Here is a 27,597-nt window from a genome sequence, read left to right on the forward strand (position 1 = left end):
CCTTCTCTGTGCTCCTCCACTGCAGCCCTCTCTGCTTTGCTGAAAATGCTCCTCAGGAACCGGCCACAGACATCACCAGACATCTCATTGTCTTCTGTCACCTGCTGCTGGTGCTTTCCCCAGCTTCATTTTCAGAAGAGCAGACACCTCCTGCCCTCAGAGAACTGTTGACTCCACGCTTTCATTGACATCATCCCCTTCCTGGTGGGGCAGGGAGGCTGGCACCATGGCCTCATGCCACCAGCAGCTCTGCTCACAGCAGGGACCTTGTGCTTCAGCTCTTCTGCTGCGAGCCAAGCAAGGCAGCAGGAGTTTGGGTGACGGCTGGCCGCAGGGAACGCGCTGCGCTCTGCGTGACTCCTGAGCCCCACAGGCTTCCTCCTGGAGCTCGGTGCTCAACACGAGGCAGTGAAGAAAGGACCAAACAAACCACCAGGCTTGGGTGCTAAAAAATAAGCAAAGAGGAAAAAGAAAGCAGCACAATTCCATGGAAGGTAATGGATGGGTGGCTTGCAGCTTGGCTTCCTGCCACCAGGACATACAAGTCCATGCAGTAAGCACCTTCCCTTAACTGCATCACCAACGAGCAGAGTCTTACTCAAGGTCTGCTGTCACCAGCTGAGAACATCATGGATGCTGCCAGGTATTTTCCAAAGAGGAAAAGAAAATGCATGCAGTGAGAGGCAGCAAGGAATGAGGCCTCAGAGAGAAATGTGGGGTAGGATCCAGCTTTCTAATGGTGCTCTGACTTAAGTGTCTACAAACCCAGGTCTGAACTTCCACAAACCCCGAATTAAATGCCTACAAACCCTGTTTTAAATGCCTAGAATCCCTGGTCTGAACTTCTTCAAACCTTAGTGTAAGTGTCTACAAAACCCTGCATGGACTTCTACAAGCTCTGGTGTGGACTTCTGCAGCCCCTGCTTAATCAAGCCCTTGCTGGAAGCGATGCTGTGAGCAGTGCAGATGTGGTGTGAGCTAGAAGAAGCCAGAGGGTGAGAAGATCTGTGCTTAATTAAAAAGCAGCTGGTATTCGGAGGTTTGCAGGGTACAGCCTCACGGAGCTCACACATGAGGTTTCAATGGACTCTGCCAGCTCTCCAGGAAACTCTGGCTAAGGCTGGCCAGAGAGGTGATAGAGACCCCATGCCTGGAACCACTCCAGGACAGGTTGCCTGGGGCTCTGAGCAACCTGATTTAGTTGAAGATGTCCCTGCTGGCTGCAGGGGGGGTTACATTACATGACCAAGAAAGGTCCCTTACAACCTAAGGGACCAGCCTAGGATTCTATGAAACACGAGAAAGAGAAGATAAACAACAGAGTGGATCTGTCTCAGGACTGGGTGGATCTGAGGACCGGATACATCTCAGGACTAGATCTGGATCAGGTAGGACGGATCTTGGGACTGGATGCATCTCAAGGCTAGACCTGGATCAGGCAGGATGCGTATCAGGACAAGCTCACTCCCAGGAGGGGGATAAATCTCAGGACAAACCTCCCTCTCAGCAAGGCAGGAGGGATTTCTTTCCTTCCCCTTGCCCCGCTCCCTCCCCCGCCCCAGTCCCAGCAGCCACTCGCAGCCGCTCGCAGCCAGCCGTGCTGGAGTTTCTCACTCGAATTGGTACTCTCCGCTTTTCACACCTCGGGCTCCTTCTGCCGGTAAAAGTTCCTGTGCGCTGCCCTTTCCCAGGCAGAAACCCCGCGGCAGGGCAGGGTCTGGGCTGCGGAGGGGCTGTCAGCCAGCCCCGGTCCGCTGGCGGGGGCCGGGGCCGTGCGGAAGCGGGAGGCTGCGGGGGCTCCGCAGTAAGTATCCCTGCGCTGGGGCAGGGCTCTGCGGCAATCTCCCCTAAAACGGGCTGAGGGTGGGGGGGGGGAGGTAGGTCACCGAGGCTGTTGTGGGATGCTCCTGCTCTGGGATGATCCTGTCCTGGGAATGGTCCTTGCCTTGGGATTGTCTTTGCTCTGGGATGATCCTGCCTTGGGATGCTGCCTGCTTTCAGATTGTCCTTGTTCTGGGACCATCCTGCCTCGGGATTGTCCTTGCTCTGGGGTGATCCTGCCTTGGGATGCTGCCTGCCTTCAGATTGTCCTTGTTCTGGGACCATCCTGCCTCGGGATTGTCCTTGCTCTGGGGTGATCCTGCCTTGGGATGCTGCCTGCCTTCAGATTGTCCTTGTTCTGGGACCATCCTGCCTCGGGATTGTCCTTGCTCTGGGGTGATCCTGCCTTGGGATGCTGCCTGCCTTCAGATTGTCCTTGCTCTGGGACCATCCTGCCTCGGGATTGTCCTTGCTCTGGGGTGATCCTGCCTTGGGATGCTGCCTGCCTTCAGATTGTCCTTGTTCTGGGACCATCCTGCCTTGGGATTGTCCTTGCTCTGGGGTGATCCTGCCTCGGGATGCTGCCTGCCTTCAGATTGTCCTTGCTCTTGGATGTTCTTTTTCTCCGGGTGCTTGTTGCTCTGGGATATTCGTTGCCTGCCCTGAGATGCTGGCTACACGCTGGGAAGGAGCTTTCTGGGGGACTTCATGACTGAAGGTCCATCCTCTAGACATCATGCCATCCTTTCCTCCACTTCATGAGATCTCATTAAATACCTTGTGCTTGGCAGCTCTGCAGAAGAGTCGCTGATCTCAGGCAGGATGGCATCAAGGTAGTGGTTCTCCATGCTTGGAGCACAGGGCACCATCATCCTCACTGGTCCTGGTGGTGGTGGGAAGGTTCCCTAAAAGCACAGAGAGTGTTGCTAGCATGGGGCAGGCAACAGCTTGATTTGGACATAGCCTTTTCTTCTGGGTGAGGTGTAAGAAGCATTCCTCTTTCCACATGTGTTGGGTTGGTTGTTCTCACAGGTTCCTTGTGAGACCCTCAGAGCAGAAGCTTTGCATGGAGCTCTCCTAGGGGGACAATTTTGGTCAGACATTGGCCCAGGTTACCCTGGGAAGAGATGGAGTCACCATTCCAGAAGGTGTTCAAGAATTGTGTGGGCATGGCACCTGGGGACATGGCTGATGGCCTCGGTAGTCTTAGCTCGATGGTTGGAGTGGATTATCTTAGAGCTCTTTTCCAACCCAAATAATTCTGTGATTCTATGAAGTGGGGACAGGGACATAAAGCAGTGGTTAAAAGCAAACTACAGAGTTTTAGTGCCCAACGAATGGTTTTATGTCAGAACTGGAGCTGACAATGGCACTATGGGGATCAAAACATCCATTCTGCAGCCTTTCTGCTGCCACTGCAGATTTCCATGGAGATTGCCCTGTAAGGAGAAACTTTCTGTGCTGTGAGGGTGCTGGAGCCCTGGAGCAGGTTGCCTGAAGAGGTTGTGCAGTCTCCTTGTCTGGAGAGCTTCCAAGCCCAGCTGGGCATTGTAATGCTGGGCAAGCTGCTGTGGGTGCCTCTGCTTGAGCAGGGGAGTTGTGCTGGCTGACTTCCAGAGGTCCCTTCCCACCTCCACCATGCTGGGATTCTGTGAGATAAATGTGCACAGAGATAATTTTACACTCTGTGAACACCTTCAGAGCTTCCTCCACCTTGTATGTACCAAGATAAGGTCCTTTATTATCTTTAACCTATGCACAGTGATCTCATTTTCCCCTCACTGACGTGGAACCTGGAGGTTTTCTCCTCTTCTTAACCTTTTTATTTTGCCACACATTTTTGCTACAAGCTGAAGGTTTTGCCCATTCCTTCTTCAGTTCTTACTCTGCTGGCAGCTTACACATTTTGCTGCCCTCCCACGACGCTGCACAAATTGTCTCACACCTAAATTAACAACTGATTAAAATCATTTGGCTGCCCCAAGGAGTTGTGGATGCTCCTTCCCTGGATGTGTTCAAGGCTTGGCTGGATGGGGCCTTGAGCAGCCTGGGCTGGTGGAAGGTGCCCTTGCACATGGTGATGGGGTGGATGATCTTTAAGGTCCTTTCCAACCCAAACCGTTCTGTGACTCTCTGGTTTGAAGTGAGATGTTCTCTGTTGACTCAAGTGTTTTGGGTGCAGTTTTGCTGTCAGCAAACATCTCTTTGAAGGATGTTTATGCAGTCATGGGGCAATTTCAGTTTATTGGAAGGCAACAACACTTACTTGAAGAACCTTGGTGCTGTGATTGCTCATCCTTGCAGTTACGAATCACCTACAGAAGGCACCGCGGCAAGCGGCACAGAGCGAAGCTGAGGCTCTGCAGCAAACCTGCATCTGCCTGTCTGAAGAACATCTGCACCAAGGAAAGAGTTGAATTGCAACCAGAGCAAGTGTAGGGTGCTGCACCTGGGGAGGAAGAACCCCCTGCAGCAGTACAGGTGAGGGGTGACCTGCTGGGAAGCAGCACTGAGAGGGATCTGGGAGTGCTGGGGGACAAGTTCACCATGAGCCAGCAGTGTGCCCTTATGCCCAAGAAGGCAAATGGTCTCCTAGAGAGCACGAGGAAGAGTGTGGCAAGAAGTTCAAGAGAGCTTCTTCTGCCCCTCTACTCTGTCCTAAAGAGGACACATCTGCAGTCCTGGGTGCAGTTCTGGGCTCCACAGGAGCCCAAACAGACAGGGAACTACTGAAGAGAGTCCAGGAGAGGCTACAAAGGTGCTGAGGGTCCTGGAGCAGCTCTGTAAGGAGGAAAGGCTGAGAGCCCTGGGGCTGTAGAGCCAGCAAAAGAGCAACCCCAGAGGGGATCTGAGCAATACTCAGCAAGAGCTAAAGCACCTCTGGGGGGAAGAGGATGGGGCCAGACTCTTCTCAGTGGCGTCCAATGACAGGACAAGTGGCATAAGGCACAAACTGGAACCCAGGAGGTTCCACCTGAAGAGGAGGAGAAACTTGTTTGTTGTGAGGGTGCTGGAGCCCTGGAGCAGGCTGCCCAGAGAGGCTGTGGAGTCTCCTTCTTTGAAGAGCTTCCGACCCCAGCTGGGCATTGTGCTGCTGGGCAAGCTGCTGTAGGTGCCCCAGCTTTAGCAGGGTGGTTGGGCTGGATGACCTCCAGAGATCCTTTCCAACCCCACCATGCTGGGATTCTGTGACCATGGTACAACTGTGGAGAATGGTCAGAGTGCAAATTTTCACTATATCACAGGCCTACATAGCTGTAACTCTGTGATGAGTCAAAAGCTCTGAGAAGTGGTTCTTGGTGTGGTCACTTCTGAGATAGTCTCACTACTGCTGTAGATCTGCAGGGGAAGGACAAAAAGGGAAACAATTCTAAATTCTGCTTTCAAAACTCTATGGGAACAAATTTAGCTTAGTCTAAACTGACCTGGGGTAATTTGTGTTCATCACAAGCTCACAGGATGTCAGGGATCAGAAGGGACCCAAAGAGATCAAGTCCACTCTCCCTGCCACAGCAGGACCATACAATCTTGCTCAGGTCACGCAAGAACACATCCAAACAGGCCTTGAGAGGCTCCACAGAAGGAGACTCCACAGCCTCTCTGGGCAGCCTGTGCCAGTGCTCTGGGACCCTTCCAGTCAAGAAGTTCCCCCTTGTATTGAGCTGGAACCTCCTGTGCTGCAGCTTCCATCCATTGCTCCTTGTCCTATCCCAGGGAGCAAGTGAGCAGAGCCTGTCCCCCCTCTCCTGACCCCCAGCCCTCAGATATTTATAGACATTGATTAAATCCCCTCTCAGTCTTCTCTTCTCCAGACTAAACAGCCCCAGGTCCCTCAGCCTCTCCTCCTCAGGCAGTGCTCCAGTCCCCTCATCATCCTTGTAGCCCTCTGCTGGACCCTCTCCAGCAGATCCCTGTCCCTCACCTTCCAGTAGTGATGTGTGGCTCCAAACACCCAGGTTTGCTTCTGGACAGACACCTCGTGGAGTTTTAAAACAATTAAAGACCTGTTTCATTTGGTTAAGTGGTTAACAGTGTCCTCGTGGAGGCATCTGTCCACCAGGGTACAGCTCAGCAGTCCCAAAGAGGCCGCGGGGGAGGTTTCCTCTGGGAAAGCAGTCAGGAGATTGCTGCTTCACAAGGTCTTATCCAAAATTTTGTGTAATACTCAAGGCTGGGAAGCTCCAGACTTAGTCATCGGGGTTGAAGTCACCTCACTTGGATCTGGAGTCATCTGCACAACAGCTGAGCCCAGGCAGGCTGCAGGGCAGGTGATGCTCCTGAGGAGGTCCAGAAATGAAGATGCTCCATCCAGGTGGGACCGCAGGAGAGAGTGGGATGTGACGGAGTAGGGCACAAAAACAGTGTCCTGCAGAGAAACAGCATGAGGAGGACTGAATCATAGAATCACTAAGGTTGGAAAAAACCTCTAAGGTCATCGAGTCCAACCACTAACCCAAGACCACCGTGTCCCCTGTTCAAGAAAGCTGTGGCCATGGCACTATGGGACATGGTTGGATGGCCACAGTGGAGTTGGGGTGATGGTTGGATTTGATCTTAGAGGTCTCTTCCAACCCAAACAATCCTATGCTTCTATGTCCATTCATTTCTTAAACACCTCCAGGAATGGTGACTCCAGCACCAACCTGGGCAGCCTGTTCCAACACCTGACCACTCTTGCAGCAAAGAAATCATCTCTCACATCCAACCTAACCCCCCCAGTACCACCTGAGGCCATTTCTTCTTGTCCTGAGGGGTCGTTCTCATCCTTAGCAAGAAGAAATTTGCTTCTGGAGATCTTTGGGAGGGAAGTGAGGAAATATTTCTTCTTCTAGAGCCCAGAGTTGTCTTGTTTTGAAATGCACACAATTCTGTCATTCCCCCAGCTCCTGTGCCTGTCACTGAGAGAATCACCTAAAAACTCAGCTGCTGCTTCACATAGGCTGCCCACAGTCCCAGCTTCCCAGTGCTAACAGAGGATGTTTAAAAGGGCAGAGATCTGAAGGAGAGAGTCCAGGGGAGGACTATGAGGATGCTGATGGGACTGGAGCACTGCCTGAGGAGGAGAGGCTGAGGGACCTGGGGCTGTTTAGTCTGCAGAAGAGAAGACTGAGAGGAGATTTAATCAATGTCTATAAATACCTGAGGGCTGGGGGTCAGGAGAGGGGGGACAGGCTCTGCTCACTTGCTCCCTGGGATAGGACAAGGAGCAATGGAAGCTGCAGCACAGGAGGTTCCAGCTCGACATAAGGTTGTTGAACTTCTTGACTGTAAGGGTCCCAGAGCCCTGAAACAGGCTCCCCAGAGGGAGTCTCCTTCTCTGGAGCCTTTCAAGGCCTATCTGGATGTGTTCCTGTGTGACCTGAGCTAGATTGTATGGTGCTGCTGTGGCAGGGGGGTTGGACTGGATGATCTCTTTGGGTCCCTTCTGGCCCCTGACATCCTGTAAGCCTGTGATGTGAATCAGAAAAGCCTCATGAAATCAGCATTTTGGAGTTTCTGAGGCTATAAACCAGCAAATATCCATGAATGCTTGCCCCACTTTTGAGTAGCTGGTGAAAGATCTTCCTCTCTCCCTAGGGAGCAAAATGCTACTGGTATGGACTGTGCTCACAGCATTTGGGTTGTTGGTGAACCTTAAAGCAGGTAAGAGCTGAAGGTGGTGGAGAGCAAGCAGTGCTGATGAGGTGTGCAGGGAGTAAAGTAGCTCTCTGGAGAAGAATCTGGGAGTGCAGATGGACAAGAAGCTCCCTACCTGCCAGCAAAGTGCCCTCGTGGCCAGGGTCAGTGGTGTCCTGGGGTGCATCAAGAAGAGTGTGGCCAGAAGGTCGAGGGAGGTTCTTTTCCCCCACTACTCTGCCCTAGAGAGGCCACAGCTGGAGTCCTGTGTCCAGTTCTGGACTCTGCAGTTCAAGAGAGACAGAGAACTACTGCTGGGAGTCCAGGGGAGGCTACAAAGATGCTGAGGGGCCTGGAGCAGCTCTGTGAGGAGGAAAGGCTGAGAGCCCTGGGGCTGTTGAGCCTGCAGAAGAGCAGCCCCTGAGGGGATCTGAGCAATGCTCAGCAAGAGATAAAGCACCTGTGTGGGGAAGAGGATGCAGCCAGACTCTTCTCAGTGGTGCCCAGGGACAGGACAAGGGGCAAGGGGCACAAACTGGAACCCAGGAGGTTCCACCTGAACAGGAGGAGAGACTTGTATGTTGTGAGGGTGCTGGAGCCCTGGAGCAGGCTGCCCAGAGAGGTTGTGGAGTCTCCTTGTCTGGAGAGCTTCCAAGCTCATCTGGGCATTGTGCTGCTGGGCAAGCTGCTGTGGGTGCCCTTTTCTTTAGCAGGGGAGTTGGGCTGGGTGATCTCCAGAGGTCTCTTCCAACCCCACCATGCTGGGGTTCTGGTGAAAAAGGAGTTCTGATGGATATTGTGTGGGGCTGGGCAGCTTTGTACAATGCCTGGCAGCTCGCCCATGGTTTCTGAGCCCAGTGAGTCAGACTGGGCACCCTGGCATGCTGTGAACTTACCACACAGAAACTCTTGCAGGATAAATTTGGGAAGCCTTTTTCTTGAGCAGACAGAGTGCTGGACCAGAGAGGTGATGTCTTTGTGTTTGTTTTCCCATCCTGTGGCAGAACCCTGCAGCCAAGGGACCTTGTCCCCCACCCAGTGTCCCCTCGGCACCGTGGAAATCTGTGACAAAGGGAACATGAGCACCAATGCATCTTCTTGGGTCCAGCCTGGAACCAGCATCAGCCTCTCCTGCCACCTGAATCCTCTGCCATCTCCTCAGCAGTGCAGGACTGCTATCTTCATTAACAGCTCTCAGTTACTGAGCTGCAGCTACTGTCGCTCGCTGAGCACCACGTTTCTGGTCCGCGCCTACGGCAGGCACATGTTTGCCTGCAGACAGATTTGTGACCACAAGAGAAAACTCATCTGTGGACTTGATGTTGAATCTGGAAGTAAGGAGGATGTCCTAAGCCCTTGCTCTGAAATGGCTCCTGTGATTTCTCTGAGATGTGGGTTAGGAAGCAGTAGTGGGTGGCCTTTCCCAGGGGAAACACTACCTTTGGGGTCTCTCTCGTAGAATCATTAAGGATGGAAAAGACCTCTGAGAGCAGTGACCCAACACCACCATGGCCACTAAACCACACCCCAAAGGGCAAGGTCCAGGTGTATTCTGAGCACCTCCAGGGACGGTGACTCCACCACCTCCCTGGGTTTTGTATTTAATACTCCTGGGTGGAAAACATGCAACTCCTACATGAAGCTGTCTGCTCAGAGCAAAGACCACACACTCCTGTCCCACCTTGGGCAACCACCAGCTGCCCTAGGGCACAGGGGACTTGCAAGGGAAGTTTCTAAGGCTGCTTCATATTTTCTTCTACTTAGGAAGAAGTTCTTCACAGCAAGAGTGATTGGCATTGGAATGGGCTGCCGGGGAGGTGGTGGAGTCACCGTCCCTGGGGGTGTCTAAGAATGGTCTGGATGAGGCACTTAGTGCCATGGTTTCATTAATTAGAAGGTGTTAAGTGACAGGTTGGGCTCGATGATCTCAGAGGTCTTTTCCAACCTGGTTAATTCTGTGATTCTGATGAGCTGCAGCAGCCATCACCTGCTGCATCAGTTGTGGAGGTTTGTTTTAAACAAGGGCAATGCTTGATTGCTTCAAGCACACCCCGTGGTGGCCAGCTGGAAGAGCTCTGAAGCACCTGTGTTCACCTGGCAGCCTTGGAAAGCCACTTGGGGTTTCACTCTAGCTGCTGTTGGATGAGATGATCATTAAGGTCTTTTCCATCCCAGCCCATTCTATGGTTCTGTAAGTGTCAGAGGTCCCAACAGGCTACAGAAGTCACAGGTTCAGGAGTCTCTTCCTCTGGAGAGACTTTAAACCCACCTGGACATTGTGGTCCCAGGCAAGCTGCTGTGGGTTTCCCTGATCAGGGGGTTGGACTGGATGACCTCAGGTTGCCCAAGCAGGTTGAGGATGCTCCCTCCTTGGAGGTGTTCAAGAAGAGGTTGGATGAGTTCTTGAGCAACCTGCTCTAGTGGAAGGTGTCCCTGCCCATGGCAGGGGGTTTGGAACTAGATGATCTTCAAGGTCTCTTCCAACCCAAACCATTCTATGCTTGTATGATCTCCAGAGGCCACTTCCAACCCCTCACCGTTCCATGATTCTGAACACTTTGTCTGTAAGAAACCCAAACCAACTTCTAAAATAAGCATTTCTCAAAATGCCTCCTGTCAACACCCTCAAGGAGGAAACTGACCCAAGTATCTGCTTAAGGTCCTCCAGATGAGCCACAGAATGTGTCATGTATCCAGTATGGGACAGATGGGCACCCCACCTGCACCTGGAATAAAGGGAGGCTCACCTACATCAGCACAGCCTACGTGCTACTGTAAGTAACATGGGGATGGAGGTGCTCCATACCTGGGGCTGTACTTTCTGCTTTCCCATGGTGGACCTCCTTGGTGCTGTAGGTAACATAGGGATGGAGGTGCTCCATAGCTTAGAGCTGCTTTCCCCTGGTAGACCTCCTCTGTGCAGTAAGCACCACAGGGACAGAGGTGCTCCATAGCTTAGAGTTGCTTTCCCATGGTAGACCTCCTCTGTGCAGTAAGCACCACAGGGACAGAGGTGCTCCATAGCTTAGAGCTGCTTTCCCATGGTAGACCTCCTCTGTGCAGTAAGCACCACAGGGACAGAGGTGCTCCATAGCTTAGAGTTGCTTTCCCATGGTGGATCTCCTCTGTGCAGTAAGCACCACAGGGACAGAGGTGCTCCATAGCTTAGAGCTGCTTTCCCATGGTAGACCTCCTCTGTGCAGTAAGCACCACAGGGACAGAGGTGCTCCATAGCTTAGAGTTGCTTTCCCATGGTAGACCTCCTCTGTGCAGTAGGTAATGTAGGGATGGAGGTGCTCCATAGCTTAGAGTTGCTTTCCCATGGTGGATCTCCTCTGCCCAGTAAGTAATGTAGGGATGGAGGTGCTCCATCCTTAGACCATAATTTAGAGCTGCTTTCCCCTGGTGGATCTCCTCTGTGCAGTAAGCACCATAGGGACAGAGGTGCTCCATAGCTCAGAGCTGCTTTCCCATGGTGGATCTCCTCTGCCCAGTAAGTAATGTAGGGATGGAGGTGCTCCATCCTTAGACCATAATTTAGAGCTGCTTTCCCATGGTGGATCTCCTCTGTGAAGCATACCCTAACACTGAGCTTTCTGGTTGCAGCAAGAGGAGCACTAACCAAGCAGCTGCCTTCTCTTGCAGGCTATCCGAGGGGACAGATGTCTCCTGTTTCTCAGCAGAAGGTGTGAATCAGACAGTTGGCTCCCTAGCTCTCAGCAAGTTGAGCTTTGACTCAACATACAAGGTTGTGGTTGTGGCCTCCAATGAGCTAGGAAGTGCTTCTTCACGGCCCCTTGTCTTCATGCCAGCAGACATCGGTAAGCGCCAGACTTCTGCCTTGCAGCTGCTCCCAACCCACTTGAGATGTGAACATAGAATCATAGAGTGGATTGGGTGGGAAGGGACCTTTAAAGGTCAACAACTCCAATCCTCCTGCAGTCAGCAGGGATATCCCCAGCTAGAGCAGGTTGCTCAGAGCCCCACACAACCTGGCCTGCAATGGTGCCAGGGATGGGGCAGCTACCACCTCTCTGGGCAACCTGGGCCAGGCTCTCACGCCCCTCAATATCCAACATTTCTCCCTTCTCTCCAGTCTGAATCTCCCTCCTTTGGTTCAAACCACCACCCCTTATCCTGTCACAACAGGCCCTGCTCAAATGTCTGTCCCCAGCTTGCTTCTTGACCCCTCTAAGCACTGAAAGGCCACCAGAAGGTCTTCCTGGAGCCTTCTCTTCTCCAGGCTGAACAAGCCCAGCTCTCTCAGCCTGGCCTCACAGCCCTCAGATCATTTTTGTGTACCTCCTCTGGGCCTGCTCCAGCAGGTCCATGTCCTTCTTGTGCTGAGGACACCAGAGCTGAAGCACTTTCTTGTTCAGACCTCTCAGAAAACCCACCCACCCAGTCTAAACCAGTAGCTCCTGCTCTCACCTAGCCCCCAGTTACATTCCGAGCTGTGCCATGACTCTGAGCACCACTTACCTCTTCCTGTTCTTGCTGCTAGTGATACCACATCCTCCCAGCTTTTGGGTGGAATTTGAAAACTCTTCTGAGAGCAGCTGCACCTTTGTTTGCTCCAATGAAACCCAAGAGAGACACTGCAGGCTGAGATACCGACCCCTCAGCAAGCACTCCTGGAGCATGGTAATCCTCTTTGGAAGAGTAAAGGGAATTGTGAACCTTGGGAGTTCATTGGATGGTCAAAAATGATCTGTGGATGAAGGTAAAAGGCTGATGCTGTCAAAAGAAGAGTTTTCCTGATGGCAGTGTCTGTGTGATGCACAGAGGAGTGAGAGGTTATGTTTCATCCACCGTCCAGCCATTGGAACAGGCTTCCCAGGGAGGTGTTGGAGTCACCATCCCTGGTGGTGTTCCAGAAACATGTGGGCATGGCACTTGGGGACATGGTTTAATGGGCATGATGGTGTTGGGTTGATGGCTGGACTTGATGATCTTAGAGTTCTCCTCCAGCTGAAATAATTCTGTGACTCCATGATTCATTGGAAGATAGTTTGGTTGATCTAGTTCAGGACACCTCTGCCTACTGCAGAGGAGCTTGGACTAGATGACCTTTGGAGGTCCCTTCCAAACCAGACCATTCTGTGATTCTGTGGTCATATCTTCCCACCAGAGCTCAGACCTACAGGCAGGCAACTCCCAAACATTTGGGCCTTTCCCAGTGTCAACTCCAAGCCTTTACTTTTCCTTTCAACACTAAAAGAAATTAACTGCACCAACTTGAGAGAATGAAAGTAAGAAGAGATCCTGCACATAACTGAGAGATTTTTGAGGTGAAGAACCATAAATTCCATGCATCATTCTTTGAGTTATTAAAGTTGCCTCAGCTCAGAGTTCTCTGCACTGATTTTTAAAGATGTGTTTTCACAGAATCCCATCATGGTGGGAGTTAGAAGTGACCTCTGAAGACCATCCAGTCCAACTCTGCTGCTAAAGAAAGGGGCACCCATGGCAGCTTGCCCAGCATCACAATGCCCAGCTAGGTTTGGAAGCTCTCCAGACAAGGAGACTCCACAACCTCTCTGGGCAGCCTGCTCCAGGGCTCCAGCACCCTCACAACAAACAAGTTTCTCCTCCTGTTCAGGTGGAACCTCCTGGGTTCCAGTTTGTGCCCCTTGCCCCTTGTCCTGTCCCTGGGCACCACTGAGAAGAGTCTGGCCCCATCCTCTTCCCCACACAGGTGCTTTATCTCTTGCTGAGCATTGCTCAGATCCCCTCTGGGGCTGCTCTTCTGCAGGCTCAACAGCCCCAGGGCTCTTAGCCTTTCCTCCTCACAGAGCTGGTCCAGGCCCCTCAACAATGTTGTAGCCTCCCCTGGACTCCCAGCAGTAGTTCTCTGTCTCTCTTGAACTGGGGAGTCCAGAACTGGAGGCAGAACTCCAGATGTGTCCTCCTCGGGGGCAGAACCATCACCTGCTGGCCACATCTGTCTTCATACCCCCTAGGAGATCATTTGCCTTCCTGGCCATGAGGGCACATTGCTGGTTCATGGGGAACTTGTGTCCCAGCACTCCACAGAGCTGCTTTCCAGCAGGTCACCCCCAACCTGTACCGCTGCAGGGTAACCAAGGCATTGGTAACTCAGCCTGTCACTACCTGAAGCCTTTCTTTCTCCGAGTTTACTGTTCCATGTCCTTTGTCTCCATTGAAGGTTGAGAGCTCAGTCAGTGGCAACTGGAGTCTGTGTGGGCTGGAGCCTTACACAGAGTACCAGTTCCAGCTCAGCTGTAGAATTCACCCCGAGCGCGGACGGTGGAGCAACTGGCACACGTACCAAGCCTGGACTCCAGAGGCAGGTAACACAGCAGTCCTCAGCACAGCACAGACAGGGACCTGCCAGAGCAGGGCCAGGGGAGGCCACAGCAGTGATGGGAGGGTTGGAAGGGCTCTGCTGGGAGGCCATGCTGAGAGAGTTGGGGTTGTTCAGCTTGAAGAAGAGAAGGCTCCAGGGAGACCTTCTGGTGGCCTTTCAGTGCTTAAAGTGGCCAAGCTGGGGACAGAATTATTAGAACAGAATTACAGAATCAACCAGGTTGGAAGAGACCTCCAAGATCACCCAGCCCTGTCCAATCAACCAGACCATGGCACTAAGTGACCCATCCAGGCTTTTCTTCAACACCTCCAGGGACAGCAACTCCACCACCTCCCTGGGCAGCCCATTCCAATGCCAATCACTCTCTCTGGCAACAACTTCCTCCTAACATCCAGCCTAGACCTCCCCTGGCACAACTTGAGACTGTGTCCCCTTGTTCTGTTTCTGGTTGCCTGGCAGAAGAGACCAACCCCCACCTGGCTACAGCCTCCCTTCAGGTAGCTGTAGAGAGCAATGAGGTCTGCCCTGAGCCTCCTCTTCTGCAGGCTGCACACCCCCAGCTCCCTCAGCCTCTCCTCACAGGGCTGTGCTCCAGGCCCCTCACCAGCCTTGGTGCCCTTCTCTGGACACCTTCCAGCACCTCAACATCTCTCTTGAACTGAGGGGCCCAATTTGAATTTGAGCAGAGCTTGTTAGGATAGGACAAGGGGTGATGGATTGAAGTCAAAAAGAAGAGGATTCAGACTGGAGAGAAGGATGAGAAGTTTGACACTGAGGGTGGTGAAACTCTAGCCCAGGTTGCCCAGAGAGGTAGCAGCTGCCCCATCCTTGCCACCACTGCAGGTCAGGTTGTTTGGGGCTCTGAGCAACCTGCTCTAGCTGCAGCTGTCCCTGGTGACTGCATGGGAGCTGGACTGGGTGACCTTTAGAGATCCTTCCAGCTTGAACCAGGCTGTGATTCTGTGACCCTTGCCAGGTGCTCAGGAGAGATCCCACCAAGAATTAGGTGAGTAAAGAGTGTCACTGCCCTCGAGCGAGGTACAGCAGATGCCATGGACACAGAGCACCAACCTGAGGGCACCTCTGCTAGTTTCTACCAACTCTGCCTTGGGCTGGCCACAGGCTCCCATGCCTGCCTGTCCTCACCTTCAGCTGCATAACCTCAGAAGCTGCAAAACTTTTGGCTCTTCTACATGAGGAAAGATTCTCAGAAGCTTGTGCTCCGACCCAGAGGTGTAGGCTGCTTTGCCATCCCCTCCTTTCATCTCCCCCTTGGCTTCCGCTGCTCTTTTGTGAGTTACTGCCAGCTCCTCAGGCTGGTTCCACTTTTACTCATCCTCCCTACCACTACAGACAGCAGCAGCTGCTGTAAGGAGCATTGATTGATGCAGAAGGTGTGAACTGCTCCTTCTCTCCCCCACCTTCCTCTCTACAGTCTGCTAAATCTTCTGGCTGCACCCAAAGAGTGGCTGTTGGTAGGTCCAGGGCCCACTGCAGGTAGAGACAAGTGGAACCCCTCAGGGATCAGTCCTGGGACCAGTCCTGTTTAAAGTCTTTGTGGGCACAGTGGCACTCAGGCACACTTAGCAGGTTCACTGACAACACCAAGCTGTGTGGTGCTGCTGACAGCTGGAGGGAAGGAGCCATCCAGGACAGGCAGGAGAGCTGGGCCCAAGCCAACCTCATCATGTTCAACAAGACCAAGTGCAAGGTCCTGCAGCTGAGTCGAGGCAACCCTAAGCACCAATGCAGGCTGGGCAGTGCCTGGCTTGAGAACAGCCCTGAGGAGGGGGACTTGGAGGTGCTGGTGCACAAGAAGCTCAGTCTGAGCTGTCAGTGTGCTCTGGCAGCCCAGAGAGCAACCAGAGCCTGGGCTGCAGCAAGAGAAGTGTGGGCAGCAGGGCCAGGGAAGGGATCCTCCCCCTCTGCTCTGCACTGGGGAGACCCCACCTGGAGTACTGCATCCAGTTCTGGAGCCCCTGGGACAAGAGGGATATGGAGGTGCTGGAAGGTGTCCAGAGAAGGGTCACAAGGGTGATCAGAGGGCTGGAGCTGCTCTGCTGTGAGGACAGACTGAGGGAGCTGAGGCTGTTCAGTCTGAAGAGGAGAAGGCTCCCAGGTGACCTCATTGTGGCCTTGCAGTATCTGAAGGGGGATACAAGAAAGCTGGGGAGGGACTTTTTAGGCTGTCAGGCAGTGACAGGACTGGGGGGAATGGAACAAAGCTAGAAATGGGTAGATTCAGCCCTGCTGCTCACACTTCTCTTGCTGCAGCCCAGGCTCTGGTTGCTCTCTGGGCTGCCAGAGCACACTGCTGGCTCAGATTGAGCTTCTTGTGCACCAGCACCCCCAAGTCCCTCTCTCCAGGGCTGCCCAGCCTATATTGGTGCTTGAGATTGCCAACTAACCTCAGTTTTCATACAAAGAGCTAATGCTGTCACTTCAATGGTTTCTTTGGGAGCCATCCTGATTATCAAACACAGGATAAAGTCACCAAGAGAATAAAATCCTCTCCTGGGTCTATGGTTTGTGTTCTTCACGAGTTCCACCATCAACCCAGCTAAATCACAGCCTCACAGAGTGCACGGGGTTAGAAGGGACCCCCAAAGCTCTGCTTGTCCAACCCCCCTGCAGTCAGCAGGGACTTCTCTGACTAGATCAGATTGCTCTGGGCCACATCAATGCTACCCTTGAATGTCTCCAGGGATGGGGCCTCAACCACATCTCTGAACTCTAGTTGCAACACCCAAAATGGGCTGGCATCTACCGCATCATTTCAGGGCCATGCTCAGTCTTCGTTTGACCTGTCCCTGGGGGGGCTACCTTCATCTACTCAACGCTTGGTGGCTTTGCTTCAAAAGAATGTTGCTCAACTTCTCCTTTCACACCAGTGCCAACTGGGCTCCTGGATGTCTGGTACCGACAGCAGGAAGTGGACACCCAAAGACAGAACATCTCTCTGTTTTGGAAGGTAAGCTAAGGGTGAAAACTGAGCAGAGGAGGAGGAGCTCTGCTTACTGTGCTCTCAGAAGACCAAGCTCAAGGAGAGCACCGTGCCTTTACCAGTGGCAGGGGCATGAACCACCTCTGCCACCCAAGGCTTCCCTCCCCAGGTTGGTTCATCAGCTCTTTTTCACCTACCACCTCTCCTTCACAGTTACCCAAATTTTCTGTTGTCCTGCCCTTGGGCTTCAAGGTCCTGTAAGGGCAGGATGAGGAGGAATGGGTTTAAACTGCAGAGGAGATGCTTAAACTGGATGTTAGGAAAAAGTTCTTTCCAGTGAGGGTGGTGAGGCACTAGCACAGGTTGTCCTGATCAAAGATCACATTCTGTGATCCACAACCTCCCTGGAGGTGTTCAAAGGCAGGTTGGATGAGGCCTTGAGTGACCTGTTCTAGTGGGAGATGTCCCTGCCTGTGGTGGGGGGTTGGAACTGGATGAGCTTTGAGGCTCCTTCCAACCTAAACCGTTCCATGACTGTCCCCAGGTGCTGGGGCCACAAATAGCCAAGCACACCTTCCTCCACGTGAAGGTCTGAGACCTTCCTGAGGCACCTCAGCTTGCTGCCAGCAGCTTTCTGCTTGCTCTGCTTGTCAGAAGAAGAGAGCAACAAATGGTCTTTCCTCACAGGCTTTGAGCAGGGCAGAGGCAAGAGGGAGAATCCTGCAGTACACAGTGACCTTTGAGGCCCTGGACACGTGGAGCTCCTCAAAAGCAGCACATGTTGTCACCCAAACCAGCTGCACCAAGGTCATGCCAAGGATGGACTACAAGATAACAGTCACGGCTGAGAACTCGAGGGGCAGGTCACCCCCTGCAACCATCGTGACCAACCTGGGCACCCAGGGTAAAGGCTTCCCCTGGCTCTGGACCTCTGCCAGTAGCACCACACTTCTGCTTTGTGCTGTTAACCTGGACCAGCTTGAGGAGTGGTCCCATGTGAACCTCACAAGGTTTAACAAAGCCAAGGGTGAGGTCCTGAACCTCAGCTGTGGCAGTCCCTGGTATCGACACGGGCTGGGCATGAAGGGCTGGAGAGCAGCCCTGCAAAGGAGGACTTGGGGATGCTGGTGGGTGAAAAGCTGGGCATGAGCCAGCACTGAGTGCTGCCAGCCTTGTCCTGAGCTGATTCCCAGCAGTGTGGGCAGCAGGGCCAGGGAGAGGATTCTGCCCCCCATGCTGAGCCTCCACCTGCAGTGCCGAGATCAGCTCTGGAGTGCTCAGCACAGCAGAGACAGGGAGAAGGGCCAGAGGAGGCCACAGCAATGATCCCAGGAAGGGGCTCTAAAGTTGTGTGGATGTGATGCTGAGTGATACGTTGGAGTGGCAAACTTGTTGGTGGGCTACATGATCCTGAAGGTCTCTTCCAACCAAAATCTGTCTATTCTGTTCCTGCAGCACCAAGATCACCCCCACGTGAGGAGCTTTCCCTTCACCTGCAGTTAATTGTCATTGATTCATAGAGCTGTTGGGGTTGAAGGGACCTTGAGGATCATCTAGTTCCAAAGCCCCTGTCATTGGCAGGGAGTGCCCTCACTTAGACCAAGGCTGCTCAAAATCTCTCCCAACTTGTCCTGCCTCACATGTGCCAGGGTGGAGAAGAGCCAGTAAGAAACACACATCAGACTTACCGAGTCCTTCGGAGGCTGCGTGTGTGCTGACCATGTCCTTTGTGTCTGGCTGTGTTGGCAGAGCTACCTCCTCCTCAGAAGGTCTCTGCCACAGCCAGGGGAAACAGAAGCATCCTGGTCAGCTGGAAACCACCCACAGGATCAGCTGTGCCCATCAGCGGATACGTGCTGGAGTGGGGAGGTGCAGGTGGGGACACGCACGTGGAGCCCCCTCCAGCCTGGGTGAAGCTTCCAGCATCCAACCTGTCCACCATCCTAGCAGGTAACAGCCACCTTGGGGCAACAGCACTGAGGGACCCTCTTGTCTTGAAGACCTTTTAAGTCAGATGGTAAAGTTTACTAACTGAGCATAAAAACAGAGGAGGGCATTGAACACTTCCTCTGTAGGAGAAGTCAAAGAGTCCGCGGCTGCTCAGGGCCATAGCAGGGAGATCTTTGGTTACAGCTGGACTCAATCCTGTAGGATGGCTCTTTGCAGTGAGGGTGGGTGAGGCTGCCCAGGGAGGCTGTGGTTGCCCCCTTGCTGGAGGTTTTCAGAGCCAGGCTGCATGAAGTCCCAAGCAACTCTGTCTAGAGGAAAGTGTCTCTGCCTGTGGCAGGGGATTTGAAGTAGGTGATCTTTAAGATCCCCTCCAATCCAAACCATTCTGTGATTCTAGAGTCTTCAGATCACAGCAGCCCCAGAGGGGATCTGCTCAATGCTCAGCAAGAGATAAAGGACCTGTGGGGGGAAGAGGGTGGGGCCAGACTCTTCTCAGTGGTGCCAAGGGACAGGACAAGGGGCACTAACTGGAACCCAGGAGGTTTCATGGTAACAGGAGGAGAAACTTGTTTGTTGTGAGGTTTTTGGAGCCCTGGAGCAGGCTGCCCGGGGAGGTTGTGGAGTCTCCTTATCTGGAGAGCTTCCAAACCTATCTGGGCATTGTGCTGCTGGGCAAGCTGCTGTGGGTGCCCCTGCTTTAGCTAGGGGTTGGAGTGGATGACCTCAACTGGTCCCTTCCAACCATGCTGGGATTCTGTGAAAGATCCACCTCACACTGCAGCAGCTGCTATAAGACCCTCAGCCAGGACTGTCAGTACTTAGCTGTCCCTCTTTGATGTCTTTAGAGCAGATAGAAGACAATGTGTGCTATCAGATCAAGGTGTTTGCCCTCTACCAGGGCAGAGCTGGACAAGTGGCATCAGTCATGGGACACTCGACAGCAGAAGGTAAGCTGCAGTCACACTCCTCCAGCTACCTTACAGGTAGCTCAAGTCCAGATCTAAAAGCCAAACTTGTGTCTTGCAGCACCATCAGCTGGGCCTCAGATGTACACCACACCACGAGCAAATGGAGTCCTGGTGTCATGGGAAGCCATCCCTGCTCACCAACAAAGGGGCTGCATCAGAGGCTACCAAATATACCTACAGAGGAAGGATGGGCAAGGAGCCCCTGACGTCTATGGTGAGTGCCTGTCGACGGGCAGCATGGCAGGGAAAGCTCCACCTAAGCGTAAGGAGAAACCTCTTTACGTCGAGGGTGGAAAGGCACTGGAGCAGCCTGCCCAGAGAGGCTGTGGAGTGTCCTCCTCTGAAAAGGGGAAGGAAATGGAGATGCCTTCAGAGAGCTCATGGTAGCCAAAGAGACAGAGAGGGGTGGTCTGCCAGGAGGGGCAGCAGCAAGAGTCAGTTGGGTCTCTCTGCTACAGCTGCCCTGCAGCAACAGGAACACCTCCTGAGGGCTTTCATCTAGTCCGAATTCATCCTGTTTCATCTCACTCTCTCCATGCTCCAAGCCCTGAAAACTTAGTTCATGGAATGACAGAATTGCTTGGGTTGGACAAGACCTCAGAGAGTCCAACCATCAACCCAGCACCATCCTTCTGAGCAAAGCACAGTGGGAAAGAGGGTTCAGGTGCTTCAGGTGTTTTTCCTGCTTCTCCTTCCAGCCATTTCCAACACAAGTGGCCAGCACTCACTGCACATCCCTGACCTGCAGCCTGGCAACTACATCCTGTGGATGACAGCATCAACAGCTGCTGGTGAGGGACCCTCAGGCAACAGCGAGCTCCTCCGCTTGGAAAGTAAGGAATGTCTGCTGGGATGGGGCAAGGAGAGGTCCTGGCCCATTGCCACAGACTGGGAATGACTTTCCTATTCCTCTTCATTTACTGAAGATCTCTAGATCTTGAATTCTTCCTTCTATCTCAGCTCTGGTGAGGCCACAGCTCCAGTACTGGGTTCAGTTTTGGGGACCTCACTCCAAGGAGCACATGGAGGGGCTGGGGCAGGTCCAAAGAATGATGATGAAGTTCATGAAGGGTCTGGAGAACAGGGCTGGGGAGGAGCAGCTGCTGAGGGAAGTGGGAGTATCCAGTCTGAAGAAGAAGAGACTGAGGGGAGACCTCATTCTCTCTACAACTCCCTGGAAGGAGGTTGGAGGCAGGAGAAGGTAGGTCTGTTCTCCCAAGGAACAAGCAACAGGACAGAGGAAATGGCCTGAAGTTGCACCAGAGGAAGCTTAGGTTGGACAGGAGGAAAAATTTCTTCAGCTTGAAGATTGTCCAGGCCTGTCCCAGACTACCCAGGGCAGTGGTGGAGTCCTCATCCCTGGAGGGGTTCCAAAGCTGTGAAAAAGCAGTGCTAAGGGCCATGCTTCAGTGGTGCCCTGGCAGTGATGGGCTAAGGCTTGGAGCTGGTGCTCTTAAAGGTCTTTTCCTAACCCAAACCAACCCAAATTCCATGATTCCGATTGGGTGTTTTGGGTAACAGACTGCGTATCTCAGGAGAGTTGAACAGGTATCTTTAGCTCTAAAGCCCTGTTGTCCCCAACAGCCCATCCAGATTCCTGATTTTAAGCCCAAAAGCAGTTGGCATATTGGCAGGTGGCCACACACCAGGCCATGACTGATCTCCAGCTTGGACCACACATTTACTTGAAGGGCCTGATTGAATGAAGATGTGTAAGGAGTGTTCCATCTTGCAGGTGCTGGGGACTGGTTGATTCTTGTGCTCACCTGCAGCTTCTTCATCCTCTCAGCCTGTGTTTGTTCTGTGCCTCCAGTGAGGAAAGCGTGAGTGGATCCATCTGTTACGCTACAACATGCCATGGAATCGGTGCTGGAAGGGACAGTCGCATCCTTGCAGGGCAGTGCTGCTGTGAAAGAGCAGTTCAGAGTGTGTGAATAGTGAGGAAGACACACATTGGACTTAAAGCCCAGCTTAAGCTCATAGCCATCACGATTTTTAAGCCAGTCCTGAAGGTCTCTTCACAGGCTCACAGGATGTCAGGGGTTGGAAGTGACACAAAGAGATCATCGAGTCCAACCCCCCTGCCACAGCAGGACCACACAATCTATCTCAGGTCACACAGGAACACATCCAGACAGGCCTTGACAGGCTCCAGAGGAGACTCCACAACCTCTCTGGGCTGCCTGTGCCAGTGCTCTGGGACCCTTCCAGTCAATAAGTTCCCCCTTGTGTTGAGCTGGAACCTCCTGTGCTGCAGCTTCCATCTATTGCTCCTTGTCTTATCTCAGGGAGCAAATGAGCAGAGCCTGTCCCCTCTCCTGACCCCCAGCCCTCAGATATTGATAAACATTGATTAAATGCCCTCTCAGTCTTCTCTCCAGACTAAACAGCCCCAGGTCCCCCAGCCTCTCCTCCTCAGGCAGTGCTCCAGTCCCCTAATCATCGTTGTAGCTCTCTGTTGAACCTTCTCCAGCAAATCCCTGTCCCTCTTGAACTGGGGAGCCCAAAACTGAAGGCAGTACTCAAGAGGAGGTCTCACCAGGGCAGAGGAGAGGAGGAGAATCTCCCTTGATCTGCTGGACACACTCTTCTTAATGCACCCCAGGATCCCATTTGCCCTCTTGGCCACAAGGGCACATTGCTGTCCATGGATGTTATCCAGCAGCACTCCCAGGTCCCTCTCCACAGGGCTGCTCTCCAGCAGATCACCTCCCAGCCTGTACTGGTGCAGTTTATTATTCCTCCCCAGATGCAGGACTCTGCACCTGTCCTTGTTGAAGCTCATTTGGTTCCTCTCTGCAGGAGGATCCTGCCCCATCCAGGTCTTGCTGGATAGCTGCACAGCCTTCAGTTGCAGCAGCCAAGCCTCCCAGTTTACTGTCTTCCCACCAAGACACAACTGAAGAGCCCCAACCCTTGGCTATTAACCTAGGAGAGAAGATAAGCCCTTGGGTTAAAATCTTAGGGAAACACAAACTTGTCCCTAGCCTTGTTCTCCAAGAGTGGGACTCGTGGTCATTGCAGGCAAACACAGGGCAGGAGGATGGTGCTGAGAAACATCTGCTGCTCTCTATTTGCTGTCTGAGCAGCCAAGGTATCAGCAGCTCTCTAAGACAGATTCATGCTTGCACCAAGCTTCTGGGTGCTGTCCCAGACTGTGCTTCAGATATCAACATCACATCAAAAGAAGGGTGAGGGGGTTGGAGTCAGTCTCTTTGGGTCCCTTCCAACCTCTGACATCCTGTGAGCAGCAGGTCCAGGGAGGTGATTCTGCCCTTCTGCTCTGGTGAGACTCCACCTGGAGTACTGCAACCAGTTCTGGTGCCTCCAACACAGGAAAGATGTGGAACTGTTGGAGAGAGTCCAGAGGAGCTCACAAAGATGATCAGAGGGATGAAGAACCTCCCTATGGAAACAGGCTGGGAAAGTTGAGGCTGTTCAGCCTGGGGAAGAGAAGGCTTCAAGGGAGACCTCAGAACAGTCTGTCAGCATTTGAAGGAAGCTACAGGAGAGCTGGGGAGGGAGTTTTTACAAGGGCTTGTAGTGACAGAACAAGGGGCAATGGTTTGAGCTGGAAGAGAGTAGATTTAGACTGGAGATTAGGAAGAATATCTATCCAGTGAGGATGGTGAGACACTGGCACAGGTTGCCTGGGGAGGTTGTGGATGCCCTCTCCCTAGAGGTGTCCAAGGCCAGGCTGGATGGAGCCTTGAGCAAGCTGGGCTGGTGGGAGGTGTCTCTGCCCACATTAGCAGGGTTGGAAATGGATGAAATCGAAGACTCCTTCCAGCCTAAGCCTTTCCATAATTGCATGATTCATGCTTCTCACTGAGCTTACTCTGCCCGCAGATTACACCTGCTCCTCTCCACACTGGTGCCCCAGTGGCAGAGCAAAGCCATTCCAGACCCAGCCAATGCTATGTGGGTGAAGAAGTATGCAGCTATGAAGGTAAAGGGTAGCTCCCTCTTCCCCCCACTTTTAATCCCAACATTTTCACTAAGAAAGTCACTGGAGTTGTGCAAGTCAGTGGTGTGCTACCAGGGCAAATCCAGAGATCCCCAAAAGTGGTCAAACTCTGCCCTCCTCAGCTGATCTGTCTGGGGTCTGTCAGGGTTTGGCTGGGAAGGGACCTTTAAAGGTTACCTAGTCCAACATCCCTGCAGTCAGCAGGGACAGCTACAACTGGAGCAGGTTGCTCAGAGCTCTGAACTACCTGACCTGCAACGGTGCTAGAGATGGGGCAGCTACCACAACATCTCTGGCCAGCCTGAGCCAGGGTCTCACAACCTCAGTGCCAAACACTTCTCCCTTCTCTCCAGTCTGAATCTCCCTCCTTTGGTTCAAACCATCACCCCATGTCCTGTCACAACAGGCCCTGCTCAAAGGTCTGTCCCCAGTTCTCTGATTGATCCCTTGAAGCACTGAAAGGCCAGCAGGTCTCGCTGAAGCCTTCTCCTCTCAAGCCAGAAACAATGCAGTGATCTTTAATTTTCAACCTCAAGTGAATAATTTTCACTCACTTGAGTGGTGAGTTCCTGGAAGGGGTTGCCCAGGGAGGTGGTGGAAGCCTCATTCCTGGAGGTGTCCAAGGCCAGTCTGGATGAGGCTCTGGATAGCCTGATCTAGTGTGAAGTGTCCCTGCTCATGCCAAGGGGGTTGAAACTGGGTGATCCTTGTGGTCCCTTCCAACTCTGACTGGTTCCATGATTCTCTAAGTTGTAACATGAGAGGTTTAGACTGGACATGAGGAACAGTTTCTTCCCCAAAAGGGAACAGGCTGCCCAGGGCAGTGGTGGAGTCCCCATCCCTGGAGGGGTTTCAAAGCCATGGAGATGTGATGCTGAAAGCCATGGTTCAGTGGTGAGCTGGCAGTGCTGGGTAAAGGGTTGGAGTTGATGATCTTAAAGGTCTTTTCCAACCACAGTGATTCTTGATTAGCTGCTAGGGACAGGAGTTTTGCTTTCTGGGGGTGGGAGGTCACAGGGCATCAAGCAAATAACTACCACTGCCACATCATCCCCCTCCACAGGCTGAGCTGATGTTCCCCTCCAGTCTCTTCCTGCCCTACCCCAGCAGCTTCGAAGAGCCTGAAACAACCCAAGTGGAGGAAGCCTTCCCAAAGCTCAGCCTCCAGGACAAGCTCCTCTTGAGTGGTACTAGCAGGAGGAGAAATGGTGACTGGGCAGTGCAGGAAGAATCTGAGTATCTGGTGCTGCCTGGCACCACAGATGGGGAAGTCGGTGAGCAGCAGCTTCCTGACCTCTACAAGCGAATGGCGGTGGAGGTGATGGAGCCAGCAGAGATGGTTTCTGAGTACACCACCAACCCCATCACTGACATGGCCACCACATACCTAACCCTGGTCATGGGCATTCCTGAGGAGCTCCCTGAACTCAAGTGTCAGCCATTCTCCATCTTCCCAACAGCTTCTTTGGCACCTTCCTTGGCACCTTCCTATGGAGGGAACCTTACCTTGGACCAGGTGAAAATCGGCTGCAGTTCTTTCAGAAGTCAGGAAGGAAGTGAGGGTGATGGAAGCCTGGTCTGACCTTTTGCACTCTAATGAAGTATTTTGGTGTGCTTCAGCACAACCAGCACAGGAACTTGTCCAGTGTTGCCTTGGAGTCATGAAAAACTCAAGTCACAAACCCTTCCAGCTCACTCTGCAGTGCGCAGCTCTTCACCCAGCCAGCAGGCTCAGGGGGAATCCAAGAGAGAAGACTGGGATTGCCACCCCTGCATGACTGGATTCTGGAGATGGTATGAAGAAAGGCTGAGTTAGTGTAGTTCAGTCTGGAGAAGGCTCCAGACAGACTTCTTGGTGGCCTTTCAGTGCTTCAAGGTGCCAAGCAGAAAGCTGAGGACAGAATTCTGAGCAGGACCTGTTGTGACAGGACAAAGGGTGTCATTTTGAAGCTCTAAGACAGAGATTCAGACTGGGGAGAAGGAAGAGATGTTGGACAATGGGTGTGGTTGTCCACAGAGGTGGTAGCTGCCCCCATCCCTTGTACCAATGCAGGTCAGGTTGTTTGGGGCTCTGAGCAACCTGATCTAGTTGCAGCTGTCCCTGCTGACCTCTAAAAGGTCTCTTCCAACCCAGACCAGGCTGTTTCTGTGAAGCTACCTCAAACCCACTGCCAGGCTTGGACCACCACAGGAACCAGAGCTCTGCCAACCACAATTTCCACTGCTGCTCACCTAAGAGCTGTTCCATGGAGGTGTTGGGTGGAAGGTTAAGGCCCGATCTTAGAGGTCTTTCCCAATCTTAGCAATGCACTGCTTGGAGCTCAAGATCTCAGCAAGGCTGTGGCTGCAGCTCATCTCCTCCAGCTGTCCATGTGACAGGCCACGGTGACATCTACCTCCGCAGGTTGCACTCACTGCAGCCCCAGCATGGCACTCAGTCATGTAGTTCCTAGTCACAGCAGAGCTCCAGTCCACAGGGCTGCCAAGGCACAGGGCTGTGTCCAGCCCACCTTCAGGGTCAAGGGTAAGAGGAATCCTCACCAGGAAGCAAATTAACAGGCAGTGCCCCCCTGCAGAAGTCAGATGGAGTGGTGGGAAGAATCCCAAGCGTTTATTTAAGTATCCTAGTGACAGGTCTGAAGGATGAGTTGCAGGTATAATGACTTTGCATAGATACATACACACACAAATAAAGTCTTGGAAACCTGGACCTTGCTTCTTGCCTCCTCTTAGTCAAACTCAAGTTTTACCTGCAGCTCCACACCAAATAAAAAGTCATTAAAATCATCCTTAAAAATACGTTGCTCCTAAAGAGGAAGTTACTCAGACCTGTACTTACCTGGAGCATCCTCTTCCTCACCTCCAGGACTGCTGCTGAGCAGTGGGCATAAGCTGGTGATGAACTGCTGCTGTGATACTACCATCTTGGAGCATCTCTATGAACAGCTCTCAGCAGCCCCACAAAGGTCTCCTTGCACCACGAGGATGCTAGCTCCAGGCCATGGTGTTTTCACCACCTTTGGCTTCAGTCACAGAATCGTGGGGGGGGTGGTTGGAAGGGAGCTCTGGAGATCATCCAGTTCAATGCTCTTGTTCAAGCAGGAGTTCCCAGAGCAGCTTGCCCAGGAACACAATGTCCAAAGTGGAAGCCTTCCAGAGGAGACTCCACAACCCTTCTGGGCAGCCTGCTGCAGGGCTCCAGCACCCCCACAGCAAAGAAGTTTCTCCTCTTACAACAGCTACAAACTGTCTTCTTCCCACCAGGTAACTCACCACTCGCTGGAGGACAGGAATCTTCACCCTGACTACCCAAACACCTGGTGTGAGCTCACCATGCTCATAGAAGAAAATCATAGAACAGTCACAGATGGTTTGAATAGGACCTTAAGGACCATCTAGTTCCAACCCCTATGCCACAGGCAGGGACACCTTCCCACTAGCCCAGCTTGTTCAAAGCCTCATCCAGCCTGCTCTTAAAACTTCCAGGGATGAGGCATCTACAACTTCTCTGAGCAACCTGATGCTCTCACCAAGAACTCAAGAGGCTCTCCCCAGACAGCACACAAGAGCCTCATGCTGAAGAGGTGCACCTACTCCTGAAGGCAGGGCACACCCAAGTGATGCTCACAGCCCACCTCCCACCCACTCTTAGAACAGGCAGAACTTTGGTCTCTGGGCTCCCAACAAACCATGTGAGGAGACTTTGCATCAGCTCAGCAACAAAGCCTTACTCGTGAAGCCACCATAAATTCACAGAATACTTTGGGTTGGAAGAAACCTTCAAGATCATCTAAGTTCCAACCTCCTGCCACGGGCAGGGACACCTCCTATTAGACCAGGCTGCTCAAGGCCCCACCAATGTGGTTCTGAGCACTTCCAGTGCTTGGAGCCATCAGAACTTCTCTGGAAGGTCATGAATTGTCAAGAAGCTCCTCAGGAAACATTTTCCCAAGGCAAACTCTTAGAAGCACCTGAGCACCATAACGACAGAACCTCTTGG

The 27,597-nt window shown here is 52.8% G+C and overlaps 1 protein-coding gene across 1 annotated transcript; it reads left to right on the forward strand.

The window, feature by feature from the left end:
* Positions 1 to 1,289: 1,289 nt before the first annotated feature.
* Positions 1,290 to 27,431, forward strand: IL12RB2 (interleukin 12 receptor subunit beta 2). The gene is made up of 17 exons (XM_064148258.1): positions 1,290 to 1,388; positions 1,692 to 1,804; positions 7,399 to 7,415; positions 8,442 to 8,771; positions 10,097 to 10,211; positions 11,083 to 11,258; positions 11,942 to 12,081; positions 13,607 to 13,751; positions 16,660 to 16,739; positions 17,400 to 17,616; positions 18,462 to 18,662; positions 19,508 to 19,609; positions 19,689 to 19,844; positions 21,366 to 21,453; positions 23,480 to 23,579; positions 24,661 to 25,141; positions 27,298 to 27,431. The coding sequence occupies exons 1-17, from the start codon at positions 1,290 to 1,292 to the stop codon at positions 27,429 to 27,431; spliced, it is 2,694 nt and encodes an 897-aa protein (XP_064004328.1).
* The last annotated feature ends 166 nt before the right edge of the window (positions 27,432 to 27,597 follow it).

The sequence above is a fragment of the Pogoniulus pusillus genome, chromosome 8 (genome assembly GCF_015220805.1).
Source record: "Pogoniulus pusillus isolate bPogPus1 chromosome 8, bPogPus1.pri, whole genome shotgun sequence".
Taxonomy (NCBI): Eukaryota; Metazoa; Chordata; class Aves; order Piciformes; family Lybiidae; genus Pogoniulus; species Pogoniulus pusillus.

Bases quoted from the DNA above. Each gene is read 5' to 3' on its own strand.
- IL12RB2 (XM_064148258.1), top strand. From the start codon at position 1,290: ATGAAACACGAGAAAGAGAAGATAAACAACAGAGTGGATCTGTCTCAG. The intron at 12,082-13,606 runs GTAATCCTCTTT...TCTCCATTGAAG, and splicing joins GCAAGCACTCCTGGAGCATG to GTTGAGAGCTCAGTCAGTGG. The intron at 19,610-19,688 runs GTAAGCTGCAGT...TGTGTCTTGCAG, and splicing joins GGGACACTCGACAGCAGAAG to CACCATCAGCTGGGCCTCAG.